This window comes from Acomys russatus, chromosome 2, assembly GCF_903995435.1.
Source record: "Acomys russatus chromosome 2, mAcoRus1.1, whole genome shotgun sequence".
Taxonomy (NCBI): Eukaryota; Metazoa; Chordata; class Mammalia; order Rodentia; family Muridae; genus Acomys; species Acomys russatus.
In genome coordinates this window covers 68458103-68471037 of record NC_067138.1, presented here as the reverse complement: position 1 = coordinate 68471037, position 12935 = coordinate 68458103, and the positions used below count along the sequence as shown (strand labels likewise).

The 12935-nt window shown below is 42.5% G+C and overlaps 1 protein-coding gene across 1 annotated transcript in view; it reads right to left on the bottom strand.

The window, feature by feature from the left end:
• Musk (muscle associated receptor tyrosine kinase) overlaps positions 1-12935 on the bottom strand; it is a 142276-nt gene that overhangs the window by 24495 nt on the left and 104846 nt on the right. Inside the window, exons 9-10 of the mRNA XM_051162526.1 lie at positions 6021-6180; positions 105-111 (exon numbers count right to left, since the gene is read on the bottom strand). Of these exons, the coding sequence (XP_051018483.1) occupies positions 105-111; positions 6021-6180 (167 nt within the window). The remainder of the gene's footprint in view (positions 1-104; positions 112-6020; positions 6181-12935) is intronic.

Sequence of the window (12935 nt, the reverse complement as noted above, 5' to 3'; positions counted from 1 at the left end):
GGAATGTCCAAAAAGTTTATAGTTCTTAGTAGGCAAATCATTGACATGTTTAATTAAAACCGTGAGTGACACAAAACATTGTAATAATAATATTGGATTCTTACCTCCATTCTGGTAGCAGGAAAGGAGTGTCCATAGGAAACCATGGGCCAGAAAAGAAAAAATAAATAAATAAATAAAAAAATAAATAAATAAATAAATAAGGACAGAGGGGAGTCAGCACACCTTCATCTTACAGTTTAACCACTAAAACCAAGAATTCTTTGAGGCTCTTTGCTTTTACAAGGAGGCTAGAAACCACATTAACAGGTGGAATTGCGTGAGATTAAGAGCGCTGTCCCGGGGTGCTGTAGTTGTTTCTGATAGCAGCAGCCATGGGCACCACTGTGAAAGAAAATACACATTTCACCAAATTTTGCAATTAAGTTAATAGATAAGGCAGATAGACAGATAGGGAAGTAGAAGAGATAGAAGATCTTAGGTAGATAGAAGATAGATAGACGATAGATGTGACTAGATAGACAAATAGAGATAGATAATGAATAGATAGATGTTAGATATTAATATGTCTTACTGGCATTGGGAATATGGTTTCCAATCACTAGCTGTAGTATTACTATTAAAAATATTACTATCAATTAGTATTAATGGCCAGAGAAACTGCATCAGTCACAGACAGAGGACTGAGTTCAGGAAATCCATTTGCTCTTTCCCCTATAATCCTCTTCTCCTTTGATATTAAGGACCTGGAAGAGAGGCAGGAGGGGAGCTGGTTGTACAACAGCAGCAGGCCAGATTTCACCTGTTCCCCAGGTTCCCGAGCCAAGTGTTGCTTATCAGTGGGCAGGGACGAAGCAGAAGAGCTTAAAGGTGGATAATAAGACTGGAGGCTCAAACTAGATTAGATTGCTGTGTTTGATCCTTAAATACCACCCAAGAGTTGTGGGATCTGCTAAAAGCTTGTAATGAATTCCACTCCCTAAGGGAAAAGAAGATTCTAGAAAGCATAATTTCTCAGTCCCCAGAAAACTGTTAATTTTCTGTGTGTGTGTGTGTGTGTGTGTGTCAAGTCTAGATTTTAATACTTGGGTTGCACATGTCATTTTGGGACATAGTCACCCCACTGTTTCCTATTGAATGTATGAGTCACCTAAGCTTGTTTAGAAATTTACAATATTAAAAAAATGTTTTTAGTATGGATCATGGTGTTAGCCAACAAAGACCTCCAAACTCCCACCCTTCCTGACGTGAGTGACCATGCGTTAAGTCACGTGGTCAGAGGCAATTCTGTGTAGAATAACAAACAGGTCCACCTTCAAGTTCCTGCCTTGACTTTCCTCAATAACAGACTGTGACTGGAGATGTAATTTGAAATGAACCCTTTCTTCTCCTAAACTGCTTTGGCCAGTGTATTTGTCACGTGAACAGAAATGAAACAGGAACAAGGACTTACTCATGCCACTGAAAAAGGGAAACACACCTGTGCATCCCTGTGATGACTATTGTAGTCTCCAGCTGATCCAGGAAAATGCCCATTCTAGGATCATGGCTGTCTCATTCTCTACCACAGGCTGAGGGGCTCTAGTGACAAAGAGAAGGCATCTTGCCTAATACGTGTCATCCTGTGAGATTAAGTCATAACTTGGGCCTTTGGGGGGTTATGATGATGGGTAACTAAGCTTCCTGGCTCATGGGGACAGGCTCAGGAGCTTTTTATGATGCCTTTTGGTGACTACTATCAGATGTAAATGCCCCAGAAAGAAATGTATTCTATTTCTCAGACAATGGGCGAGGGGCTGAGCAATGCATGGATGACTCCCGGGGAAGTGAAGGCTGGTCTCTCTTCTCATTGCCCTTCAAACCCTAGAAAAATCCTCAGACAGAACCCTAAAAACAGAGATACCAGCTCTTTCTACATCAGTTTTCCTGCTGGCATGAGTAAATAAACGGAGGTAATGCTTCCAGGTGAAACAATGGCTGTGACAGGGAACTGTGGAGTACAGGGCATGAGGAGAGAAATGACTGAATGAGGAGGCAACTATAGTGGAGACAAGAGGCACTGACAGAAGGGCAAGAGGAGACATTCTGTCAGAAATCCCACCTTTTTCTGGCAATGTCAAGAGAGGCCATCAGAGACAGGGCTGTCTGGGGAGGAGGTAGCATTCCCAAGATCCTGTCTAAAACAACCCCCTCTCCAGGCCCTGAATGACTGTGGTGTTAAAGATCTCAATTTCATCACAGTGACTTCGCCTCCCTGGAATATTGACCAATGGAGCACTCTAGAGTTCAAAGTTAGTTTCCTTGGGATTCCAGAGAGGTCTTCATGGGCATCCAGCAGGTCTAGCTGACAACAGTTAAGGAGAAAATGGCATGTGGTCCTGATAAATGAGAGGTCTTAGTCAGCTACACCAGGGTACTCATTAGGACTGCCTGCGGAGAATGGAATAGGGTCAGATCTCAACTGATGACACCTCCCAAAGGGTAGGTGAGGAGCTGGACACTAGAGCAGGAAATAACGCAAGCTATGTAAGGATTTCCCCCAACAGATGGGCAGGGTTTTGATTAACCATGGCCCTGAAGTCCTTTTCTCTCTTCTTTTCTGCTTTTCTTTATACTCACAGTTCTTTACTTGATCCTCAGCACTGTGCAACAGTGTGATAATGCAGAGGGATAGGCTTAGATATCTCTCATGAAGTCCTGAAGAAGGCATAGAGCCAGAAAGGGCTTGACTTCACTGGGTTATAGGTGCAACACTTCCTGATGCTGTGTGTTCTGTCTAATGGCCCCTCTCTAGCTCTTAGAGATCACACTCTCCAGGATAGCATCAAGTCTCACTCTTAGGGACTCCAGTTCTTCCTACATCTAAAGACACTACCATACAACCTTATTGTCAGACCCATTGGCCAATTCAGGCATCCCTGGTTCTAATCTTGATGGCCATTGGTCCTACTGAGGTGGCTGGTGGACATCTGCACTCAACTCTGCAAGCTACAGCATTTGAAAACCTTTCTCTGCTGCTGCCTGCCAAGGCAGACACCACTCCCACTAGTCTAGCCCCATCCCACTGTGCTTTCCTCTGATCTTTCACTGCTGGTTATCCCCATCCTGTACCCCTGGATGTTGCCTTCTACACTGAAAGTTTCATAATGCTCGGATCTCTGAACCACAAGAAGAGTCCACTGAGAGGGCAAGATGGTACACTGGGTAAAAGTGCTTGCTGCAAAGCCTGACAACCAAGCTCCATCTCCAGAATGCACTTGAAGGCGTGCTCTGGCCTCTATACATGCCTATAGCATGTGCTCACTTCTCTCTCTCTCTCTCTCTCTCTCTCTCTCTCTCTCTCTCTCTCTCTCTCTCTCTCTCTCTCCTCTGTGTGTGTGTGTGTGTGTCTGTCTCCGTCTCTCTCTCTGTGTTTCTCTCTCTCTCTGTTTCTCTCTCTCTCACACACACGCACACACACACATTAAAGTTATACAATTAAAAAAAGAATATATCACTACATGTTGGGATTATCTATCTCTCGTTGCTGTATTCCATTGTTACTGAGCTTGGACCTGGTTCTCACTGGTTAGCACAGGGTTGGAGAGATGCTACTGCTCTGTAAGACATGAGTCAGTTATGCTCAATGACTTTTATAGTTTCTGATCTACCATGCTGCCAAATGAAGGTTCTTTTTGTGGGCTAGAAATAGCTGTTTTATTAGGTTCTTTACTTATTGTCCACAATGCTGCCTCTATGATCATCTTGATATCTACTATTAATAGGCTCTACAGATTACCAGACTAAGGATTTGGGGGGGAGGTCCTCCCAGCCACTCTGCTATGGGCAAGAGGAAGGTGGAGAGCAGAAATTTTGGATACACATTTTTAGAGATTGCGGAGCCTAATCTCTATATACTAAATAGTTAAGATAAAGCCAAAATGAGGTTTTTTTTTTTTAAGATCCTCTAAAAACAAATCACAGTACAAGGGTCTCCTACCCTGACATGTGGTGACAACACTAGTGTCAACGAAATAGCATGGCATGGGTGCATGGTCAGCAAGTTCGGTGAAGAAATAGGAATTGTGCTTGAATTTCTCACACCTTGAAAGAGATGCAAGGGCGGTTTCAGGCCCAAGGAGGACATAGGCAGTCGAATAGAACAGCAGCAGGCCTACTTTCAGGTCACAGTGAGGATGTACAGGGTGACCTCACTGTCAAGGTTACGGAGCAGACTCTATGTGGAATCTTGATGGTGATTTGACTGAGCTGCTGAGAGCTATGACTCTCTAAGGTGCCCGAAGGCAGCAAGTCATCCTGGAGAGTTCTTTTAGCTTCTAATCCAGCTAGAAGATGAAACCACAAGTTCTCCAGCTTCAGATGGGGAATGGGAAGACACCAATGAAGCATGAATCCCCTTCTTCCTTACCATCTAAGGGACAGATGAAGAAGGAAGGATGGGAACTCTAGCTAGGAAATATCAACAAAAAGTCAAGAACTTGCATATATGAGACTCTCTAAAGACAGGCAACATGAATGTTTATTTTCTATCTAGAGGAAGAACACGCTAAGCTTAATCACATCAGTCTACATGCCTGAAATACCCCTGTGTAGGTGCGCTCATCCTTTCCTCGTAAGAGACTGAGGTCTCAAGCATATAATAACTAGTTCCCCCACTCTAATGGCACGTTTGAGCACATGCAGATCTCAATTTTATCCTGGGAGTTCCTCCTTTTAGTCCCTGTGGATGCTGCTGTATTCTGGATGTCATGTCTCCTCTAGGCTCATGGGCCACATTCAGCACATTTAATAGTGCATACAAAGTCCATTAGAGACAGTAGGGTGCAGTGTAACTTTGATCACTTTTTATTATCTTTGCTATGTTTAGTCTCTTTGATGTCCTCATCATTGTCTGGATGAAGTGGTACCCTTAACTGATTCAGTGACCAAATACACTATAGACAGACAGATCCTCCAATGGTAGGGGGAGCTCATTCCTCACCTTGGTGGGCATGTCCCCCAGGTCCAGCCTTGTCTGCCACTACTTATACTTTATATCCTCTGTTCATTTCAAGTTAAAAATCATAGGCACTATTGGAAAGTCCTCCGCCGGGGAAGATCAAAGAACTAGGCTGTAATAAGAAACAGCAGGTTCCAGGAGCTGGCCCTGAGTCCTCTCAGTGCTGGCCTTCCATGTCAGGCCAAACACCTCTCGACTGGTCCTTGAACAGTAGGCCTGCTATGAGTCTAACATGCCTGGCATTTCCTGATACAAGGATTATTTCCACCTCTAGGAATTCCACAAATGTGCCCAGAAGCCTTTTGGATATTGAACTTTTAAAAATAACCTTTCACAACACGATGCAGAGAGCCTAGAAACCATGTGTCAGCTGTTTCCTATGGGAATACCTGCAAGCCCACTGTCACTTGGATAACACAGGGAGGAAGAAGAAGCAGAAGAAGAAGAAGAAGAAGAAGAAGAAGAAGAAGAAGAAGAAGAAGAAGAAGGAGGAGGAGAAAAACCGTGACAAATGCCCCTAGGAAACAGCCATGTGGAAACTGACTCCACCATGTTAAATATCTACCAACTTTCTAAGAACCTTGGGAAAGTTGATCAACCCAGAGAGGAGGGTAGCAGAAGTGCTAAAAGGAAGAAAGGAGAAAAGGAGGAAGGAAGGATAGAAAAAAGGAACCCAGAAAGGAAGGGGGGAAGGAAGGGAAGAGGAGATGAAGGAAGGGAGGCAGAAGCAAAGGGGGGGGGAGGGATAGAGACAGGAAGAAAAGGAGGGAAGGGAAGGAAAGAAAAAGAAAAAGAAACATGGGGAGAAAGAAAGAAAAATAAGGTCCTATATTGGTATCCATCATTTGAGCAAGAATGTTGAGATTTAGTTTTTGACACCATAAAATCAAAATCTATGTCTCCATTACCCATGAGTGTCAAAATGAAGAAGGGAATGGCCTCAGGGGACTGTCTCTATTCCAGATGCTGTTGAGTGCCTTCTGGCCCCTCTCCTGGAGCAGTGCAAACCCACAGCACCTACCTGCTATACTGACAGTGGCTGCAGCCTTTGCTGTACTGAATTTCTCTCCATGCTTATTGGTAGCTATACACGTGTAGAGTCCTGGCCTCGTGATGAAGAGCTGGAGTCTTGAGTCAATCACTCGGTCTTTCACACTCTCTTGAATGGAGCCTGAAGAAACCTGGTGGGTATGGGGAAAATAAAAGGTAGAACTAGCTTACTCTTCCCTAGCACACCACATCAGTAGTCCAGAAGGGTAGAGTGTTCCAGTTTTGGTCAACAGGCCCGAGGAGAAGTGCAAACATAGACACAAGTCTCCTGTGCCTAGGCCCTTGTGCCTTTTAAACCTCTCCGCAAGAGCTAGTATCATTCTCCACCCTATGATCTAGCTAGTGGTGTGTTCTGAGATCACTTACAAAGCTCTGGCACATCGTGGCTTGTTTTCTTTTTGATTCTGGAGCCTGAATCCTTTGATAAATAAGCTAGAGAGAGCTTGCTGGAAATGGTGGCTTAAATGAAAATGGCCCCCATAAGCTCGTAGGGAGTGGCACTATAAGGAGGTGTGGCCTTGTTGAAAGAAGTGTGTCGCTGGGGGTGGGCTTTGAGGTTTCAGATGCTCAAGCCAGGCCCAGTGTCTCTTCCTCTTCCTGACTCCTGGGGATCCAGATGTTGAACTCTTTTCTCCTCCAGCACCACATCTGCCTGCATACTGCCATATTTCCTACCACAATAATGGACTAAACCTCTGAACCAGTATGCCAGCCCCAGTTAAACATTTTTCTTTATAAGAGTTGCCATGGTTATGGTATCACAGTAATAGAAACTCTAACTAAGACACTGGAGGATGAAATAAACATGGCCTAGCTATCCCTCAGTAAAAGCCTCAAACCACCAAACATACAAAAAAAGCTATTCTGGACTAACCAAAACCCACCCAAGCTGCTAGTCATAAGAGCCAGACTAGCCTAGTGTTTGGCAATCCTGGCTCAAATCAGCAAAACCATCCCACTGGCCCACAGATGTGACAGTCAACAGTTCTAGTTTTAATCCACTCAACTTCAGCTGGCTTGTGAGATAGCAACAGATAACTAATATCAGCTACAATGACACTCTTTGTAGATGCTCCAAGATGTATCCTGAGCTGCAGATAGGAAGAGACAAAATTAAGAGGTTTTAGACTCCAGCATCTGAGCACTTTTCTATAAAAGGACATCAGATTGACAGATGTATAGTGAGAAAAGTGACTTGTGAGACCAAGACACTCTGAGGCACAACATACAAAATATCTTGAACCCTCAAACCAGAAGTCAAATGTCACTGACGAGCCAGAATATCAATATATTAGCATGTGACTGACAGATTAATTATACAAATGCTTATTCACTAGTCATTCCAACTATACAGGAAAGACTGCCTATATTTTCTCTATAATCTTTAAATTATGTTATTTATTTATTTATTTATTTATTTATTTTGTAGAAGTGTGTGGATATGGGTGAGAGTGTGTGAATTAATTCTTTCCTTCCGTGATGTGGCTCTCAAGGACTGAGCTCAGGTTATCAGACTTGGTGGCAGACACCTTTACCTGCTGAACCATTGTTCCACTTGTCCAAGGCTGTCCACATTTTCTATTCACCTGGGAGTTAGAATCTATATCCCTGTTGGCCTGAGACCAAAGCCAATGATGCCTTTTAATCATTGTGGTCCCTAGTCCTTGAAGAGACGGCAGATGAGTTGTTAGCAAGCCAGCCCAGTAGCTTGGATCTCGAATGTTTTCAAAGCCTCGCGTGTGAAAAGGCATGGTCGGCAGCCTTGCTAGTGCTGGGATGCCATTGAAGCATTAGGGGGTAGAACCAAGAAGTTACACCATCAAGCACTTTCAATGGGATAATGGATCCCTGCCCCCTCCTTTTTTTCTCTCTGTTTCAACAGCTGTCCTGAGGAGACCAGCCTCATCCATACACTCCCTCATCAGATATAGTATTGTATTGGCTTGTGTTCCTCCAAGAGAGGAAGCCAAATGACTATAGATTCAGGCCTCTGAAACCATGAGGCAAAATGAGTCTGTCTTCCTCACTGTGTTGTCTGACTCAGATATTTTGTCATAAGCAACAGAAATTAAACACCACAACCTTAACAAATCAGCAGCAAATGTCATTGTTAAGATGGTAGCTGATTTTGAGATGGCAATTCTTTCTTCTGTTTTCTTAAGCACATTTTCAATAACTATTCATTAATCCCCACAATTTAGGTGAAGGAAAAATGATACCAGTTTGAGGGAAATTCAAGTGATTGAGAAAATTAAAGAATTAGTCAATGGTACTTTGGAAGGCTGGATGTCAGCACCATGAAGCCTTGAGCTTGGCTTCCTTGAAGTAAATTCTTTTAGTGTGAATATGGCTAAGAATGAGAAACTTAAAGAGCATTATCTTATTATTTGGCATGCCGGATTTTTTTCTAGAATAGCAAGACTGAGGGAAGCTCTGAGATGTGACTAGTCTCTCTCTCTCTCTCTCTCTCTCTCTCTCTCTCTCTCTCTCTCTCTCTCTCTCTCTCTCTCTCTCTCTCTCACACACACACACACACACACACACACACACACACACACACACGAGGATCATCTCTTTCCAATTTATAGAAGTGAAGCTGTGGCGCTGTTGTTTTCCCTCTTTGTCAAGTTGGTTCCTTCCTTGGAGAAGAAGAGATGGCAGTGCTGTGATGCAACTTAGAATCAAACAATGCCCACAACACTGCCCACCCGTTCCTGTTCCCACATGACCATGTCATTCCTAAATGTCTTCTTCTGCCTGCAGAAAGGAGAAGACCTTGGCAAGCCTCCTGCGCTCTCCAGGGGACTCCGTCCAAGTGCTGAAATAGTTCGGTGCAGAGCCCAGGCCACTCTGAAGCTCTCTGGTCAAGGATGATGCAGTTTCTAAGCACTTCTCCTCCTGCATCCAGAGGCCTCTCACTTGATGCCCTCGGTGAGTCACGCACAGCAGCCCTTGTTAAGTCATAGTTTGAATTTGTTTTTCTTTCTTCATAGCTCATCCTGATCAATAGTTTAGTATTTTTGATGATCTAAAAATAAAAGTAAGCCTCTGCCCTCTGTCTGGAGCATTTTGCCCCATCTGGGTTTTAAAAGATCAAAGGGATGAGCTCAGGGTCTTGTTTTGACTGTTTACCAAGGTATGCTTAACGACTTCCGGCACAGTGGCCCTGCATGTCTGTCTGTGGACTGTATGGATTTGGCTAATATTTGTTGAAAATATTTTTAACGTAAGTCTATATTGAACAGGTATGAGAGCTTTTTTTAAACCTGTTGTTATTCCCTAAATACAATAGTGTGACAGCTTTTTCCATAGCATTTGTACTGAGAAATGACTTAAAGTACAGAGGAGGGTATACACTGGTTATGAGCAAATACAACACCACTGGACCTGAGGGACTTGAGCACCCAAGAAACTTTTTTATCCATAAAGGTCCTGGAGCCCATCCCTATGGTAACCAACTGGACTTGACTCAGATGATTATATCTGACATTTATAGTGTGTGGTTTTGCCAAGTCACTCAGATTCACTTAACTAAAGAAGCCAGGATAAATTCTCTCCCTTCTCTGGATAAAGCAGTGGCTCTCAAGCTGTGAGTCATGACCCCCTTTTGGATCACATATTAGATGGGCTGCAGGTCTGATATTTATATCATGGCTCACAACCCCCAAAATTATGATTATGAAGAAACATCAAAAATACTTTTGTGGTTGGGTGTCACCACAGCATGAGGAGCTGTAGGAAGATTGAAAGCCACTGGGCTAAAGTACTCGTCTTTCTCCTGGTTATGACTTTTATAGGGTGGTAGCTGGGTCAGCTGCTTTGTTTGATTGACTACAGTGATTATTTCACTGACTGCATGCATACAAGATATCGTTCGTATGCCTTAAGCATATTACAGAAAAAGCATAATAAAGAAATGTGTGGGGACTGCAGGGATGGCTCAGGGCTTCGGAACATGTGCTGCTCTTGCGGAGTATCGTGATGGACAGGATACAGTTGCCTGTAACTTCAGCACCAGGGAATCTGATAATGTTTTCTGAACTCCTTGGGCACTTGCTCTCACAGCTATATAAACCCACAAGTGTGCACACATGTGTGCACACATATACACGCACATGCATACACACACACACACACACACACACACACAGAGAGAGAGAGAGAGAGAGAGAGAGAGAGTTAAAAATAAAATAAAGCTTTCTAAAATAAATATTTTAAACAGTAAAATACAATGTTCTATCAGATAAACATCCTAACTCACTCCTGTACAACATTAAGACTGCCAATCTTGAGATATCTACCTGCAGCCATAGATAATCTGGTAACATTATGTCATCACCTGGACACTGGAATGCCTTGAAAACCATTCAGGCTTCAGTGGTCCTGCATTATAAATAACTCCATTTCATTGGGAGCAGTCAGGGTATGCTTCAGTAAGGCTCATACTCCTGGAAAAGCAGACACTGGGATGGAGGCATCTTTATAGCCATAAATATTGTTCTCTTTCAAACTGGCTACTGAGTTATCCCACATAAGACTTGTTATATGTGATTATTTTGTTTTACTAGCTAATAATATGAAATGACTCCAAAGCTCACATACTTGAAACCAAAATTATGTCCCTCTAAAAATCTGGGTGAAATATGGCTACCTGTAAGAATATTTAAAAAATACAATCTTTAAAATATGTGTACTGTCTGTTTATTTTACAAAATTCTTTATAAAAATGATGTCAACTTTTACAAATTTTTAGGAATTGTGTACTGGACAAAACAAGAGAGACAAATTTTTCTAAATTTTTAGTTAAATGTGTTATATAACTGCTATTATTAGAATCGCTTTAATAAATATTTTATTGACAAGTTTATTTTAATAAATAAAAATAAATATAACGTGCCCACACTTTCTTTTTTTAAAAGTAAGCTCTTCTTTATCTTCATCAAATTACTATATTCACCATTGTAAAAGAAAATAAAAACTACCTATCACTCTCAAGTTTATCTAACTACAAATGTCCATGGGGGAAAAACATTTACAAGGGAAAAAAGAAGACACATCTTCAAGTTATGGCACATTCCTAGACTTTCCTCTACTCTTTGCCTCTGACTGGTCAGTGTTTTAGTTTGCATAGGAGAGGGCGGACAACCACATCTTTTACAGTGTTGTAGGTTTATCACCACATTGGGAAGCGAGTTTTCGTTTGGCTCTAGTTAGTGATTAGCCCACGTGAAGCATGTGAACACTCTTAGCTGATGCTTTTAGCTGATGCTCTGATGTTCCCTTAATCTCCAGGGTGAGTTAAGTCCAGTCCAGTTAACTACAACTATTGTCCATCACGGAAAGGAATCTGTTGACGCGGAGGCTGAGTAGAGAGAATGCAGAGGAGAGAGAAGCAAACCTCAAAGCTGTAGCTGTGGGAAGTGCCTCAGAGTTCTAGAGACTTGCATCTGAAGCTCTTCACTTCAGGCTCTGCACTAAAGGAAAAGACGCAAGCTTGCCAGGTGCGCCCATGAGGCTGACCTGACAGTGTCCTCAGAACACGAGCTTGAGAGCTCACTGAAAGAACAGGCTGCTCCCAGTTCAGAAAATAGATACCATAATCCCGAACAGAAAATAGAGCAAGATGAAACAGGACAGAGAAACAAAAGCATGGTGCTTTAGGGAGTGAAGAGATGGAACATCACAGGGGGAACAGCCATTTACTGCGAAAATGCTTTGCTCACCAATAGTTGATGAGGACTTATATTGATTTAAATTGCATCTATACCAAAGCAATGAAAATATGTTTCTTTACCTCATAAGCACAATTGTAAAACTGTCCTAGGTAGGCAGTCTTCTGTTGTGCCTTGTACTCTCAAACTGACCCTAGCTAGAGTCATCTTGGAACAGTACTCCTCAGTTGAAGAATTGTCTCCATCAGACTGGCCTATAGGCACATGTGTGGGGACATGTTCTTGATTAATGCCTGTTAACGGCCACTGTGGGCATTACCATTTCTGGGCAGGCAGTCCAGAGGTGTATAAGGAAGCAGACTGAGCAAGCCATGGACAGCAAGGCAGGGAGCAGCTTCAGTTCCTGCCTTCAGGTTCCTGCCCTGCCTTCCTTTCATAATAGACTATAAGCTATTGGCTTAAGTCAAGCCTGTATTTCTCAAGTTGATTTTGGTCACACGGGGTTTTATCATAGCAACAGGAAGCAAACTAAGATAAGATAAAAAGGATATTCACACCAAACACAAACAGACAAGAGGCAAAATGTTAAAATATGACAAGAGTTCTGATTGATTTGCTTTTCCAGATACCAATAAATGAGCTGTTACAGATGAATGTTCATGCTGAAAATAAATGAAAACTCCAGAAATATTTGACATATAGATCTTTAAAATGCAGAGTGTCATTCTTCTCCTGAGAGACTTTGCAACTTTGGGAAGTGTGAATTTTCTTCTGGTTGTCTTTAAGGAGTGAGAAGAGAAATTAAAATGGAGTAATTATAAAGTATAGTGAGTAATTAGATACAATAAAGAAAGATCTCAAAGCACCAGCTGACAGGATTTTATCAACGTGAACCACAAGTGAAACAGTCCACTTGAAGTAGTATACCTATGCTAAAATCACAAGACATATACACGGAGCTCCAAACCGTAAGTGGTCCAAGATTAGAGATAGCCCTTAGATTCTGACAGAACAAGCAAAGATTGTTTTCGGAGGAAGGTACCACCCTCCAGCACTCAAGTTAGACATCTTCATTCCAGGACAATGAATAGTGGTTACTCAAAGATAACACAGGAAGAGGGCACAATGAAGAAGAGTGCCAGGACAATAGAGACAGACTTGCAACAGAGTCCCATGTTGGACAAAGGAAAGTTGAAGTTGCTTCAGGGGCCTCT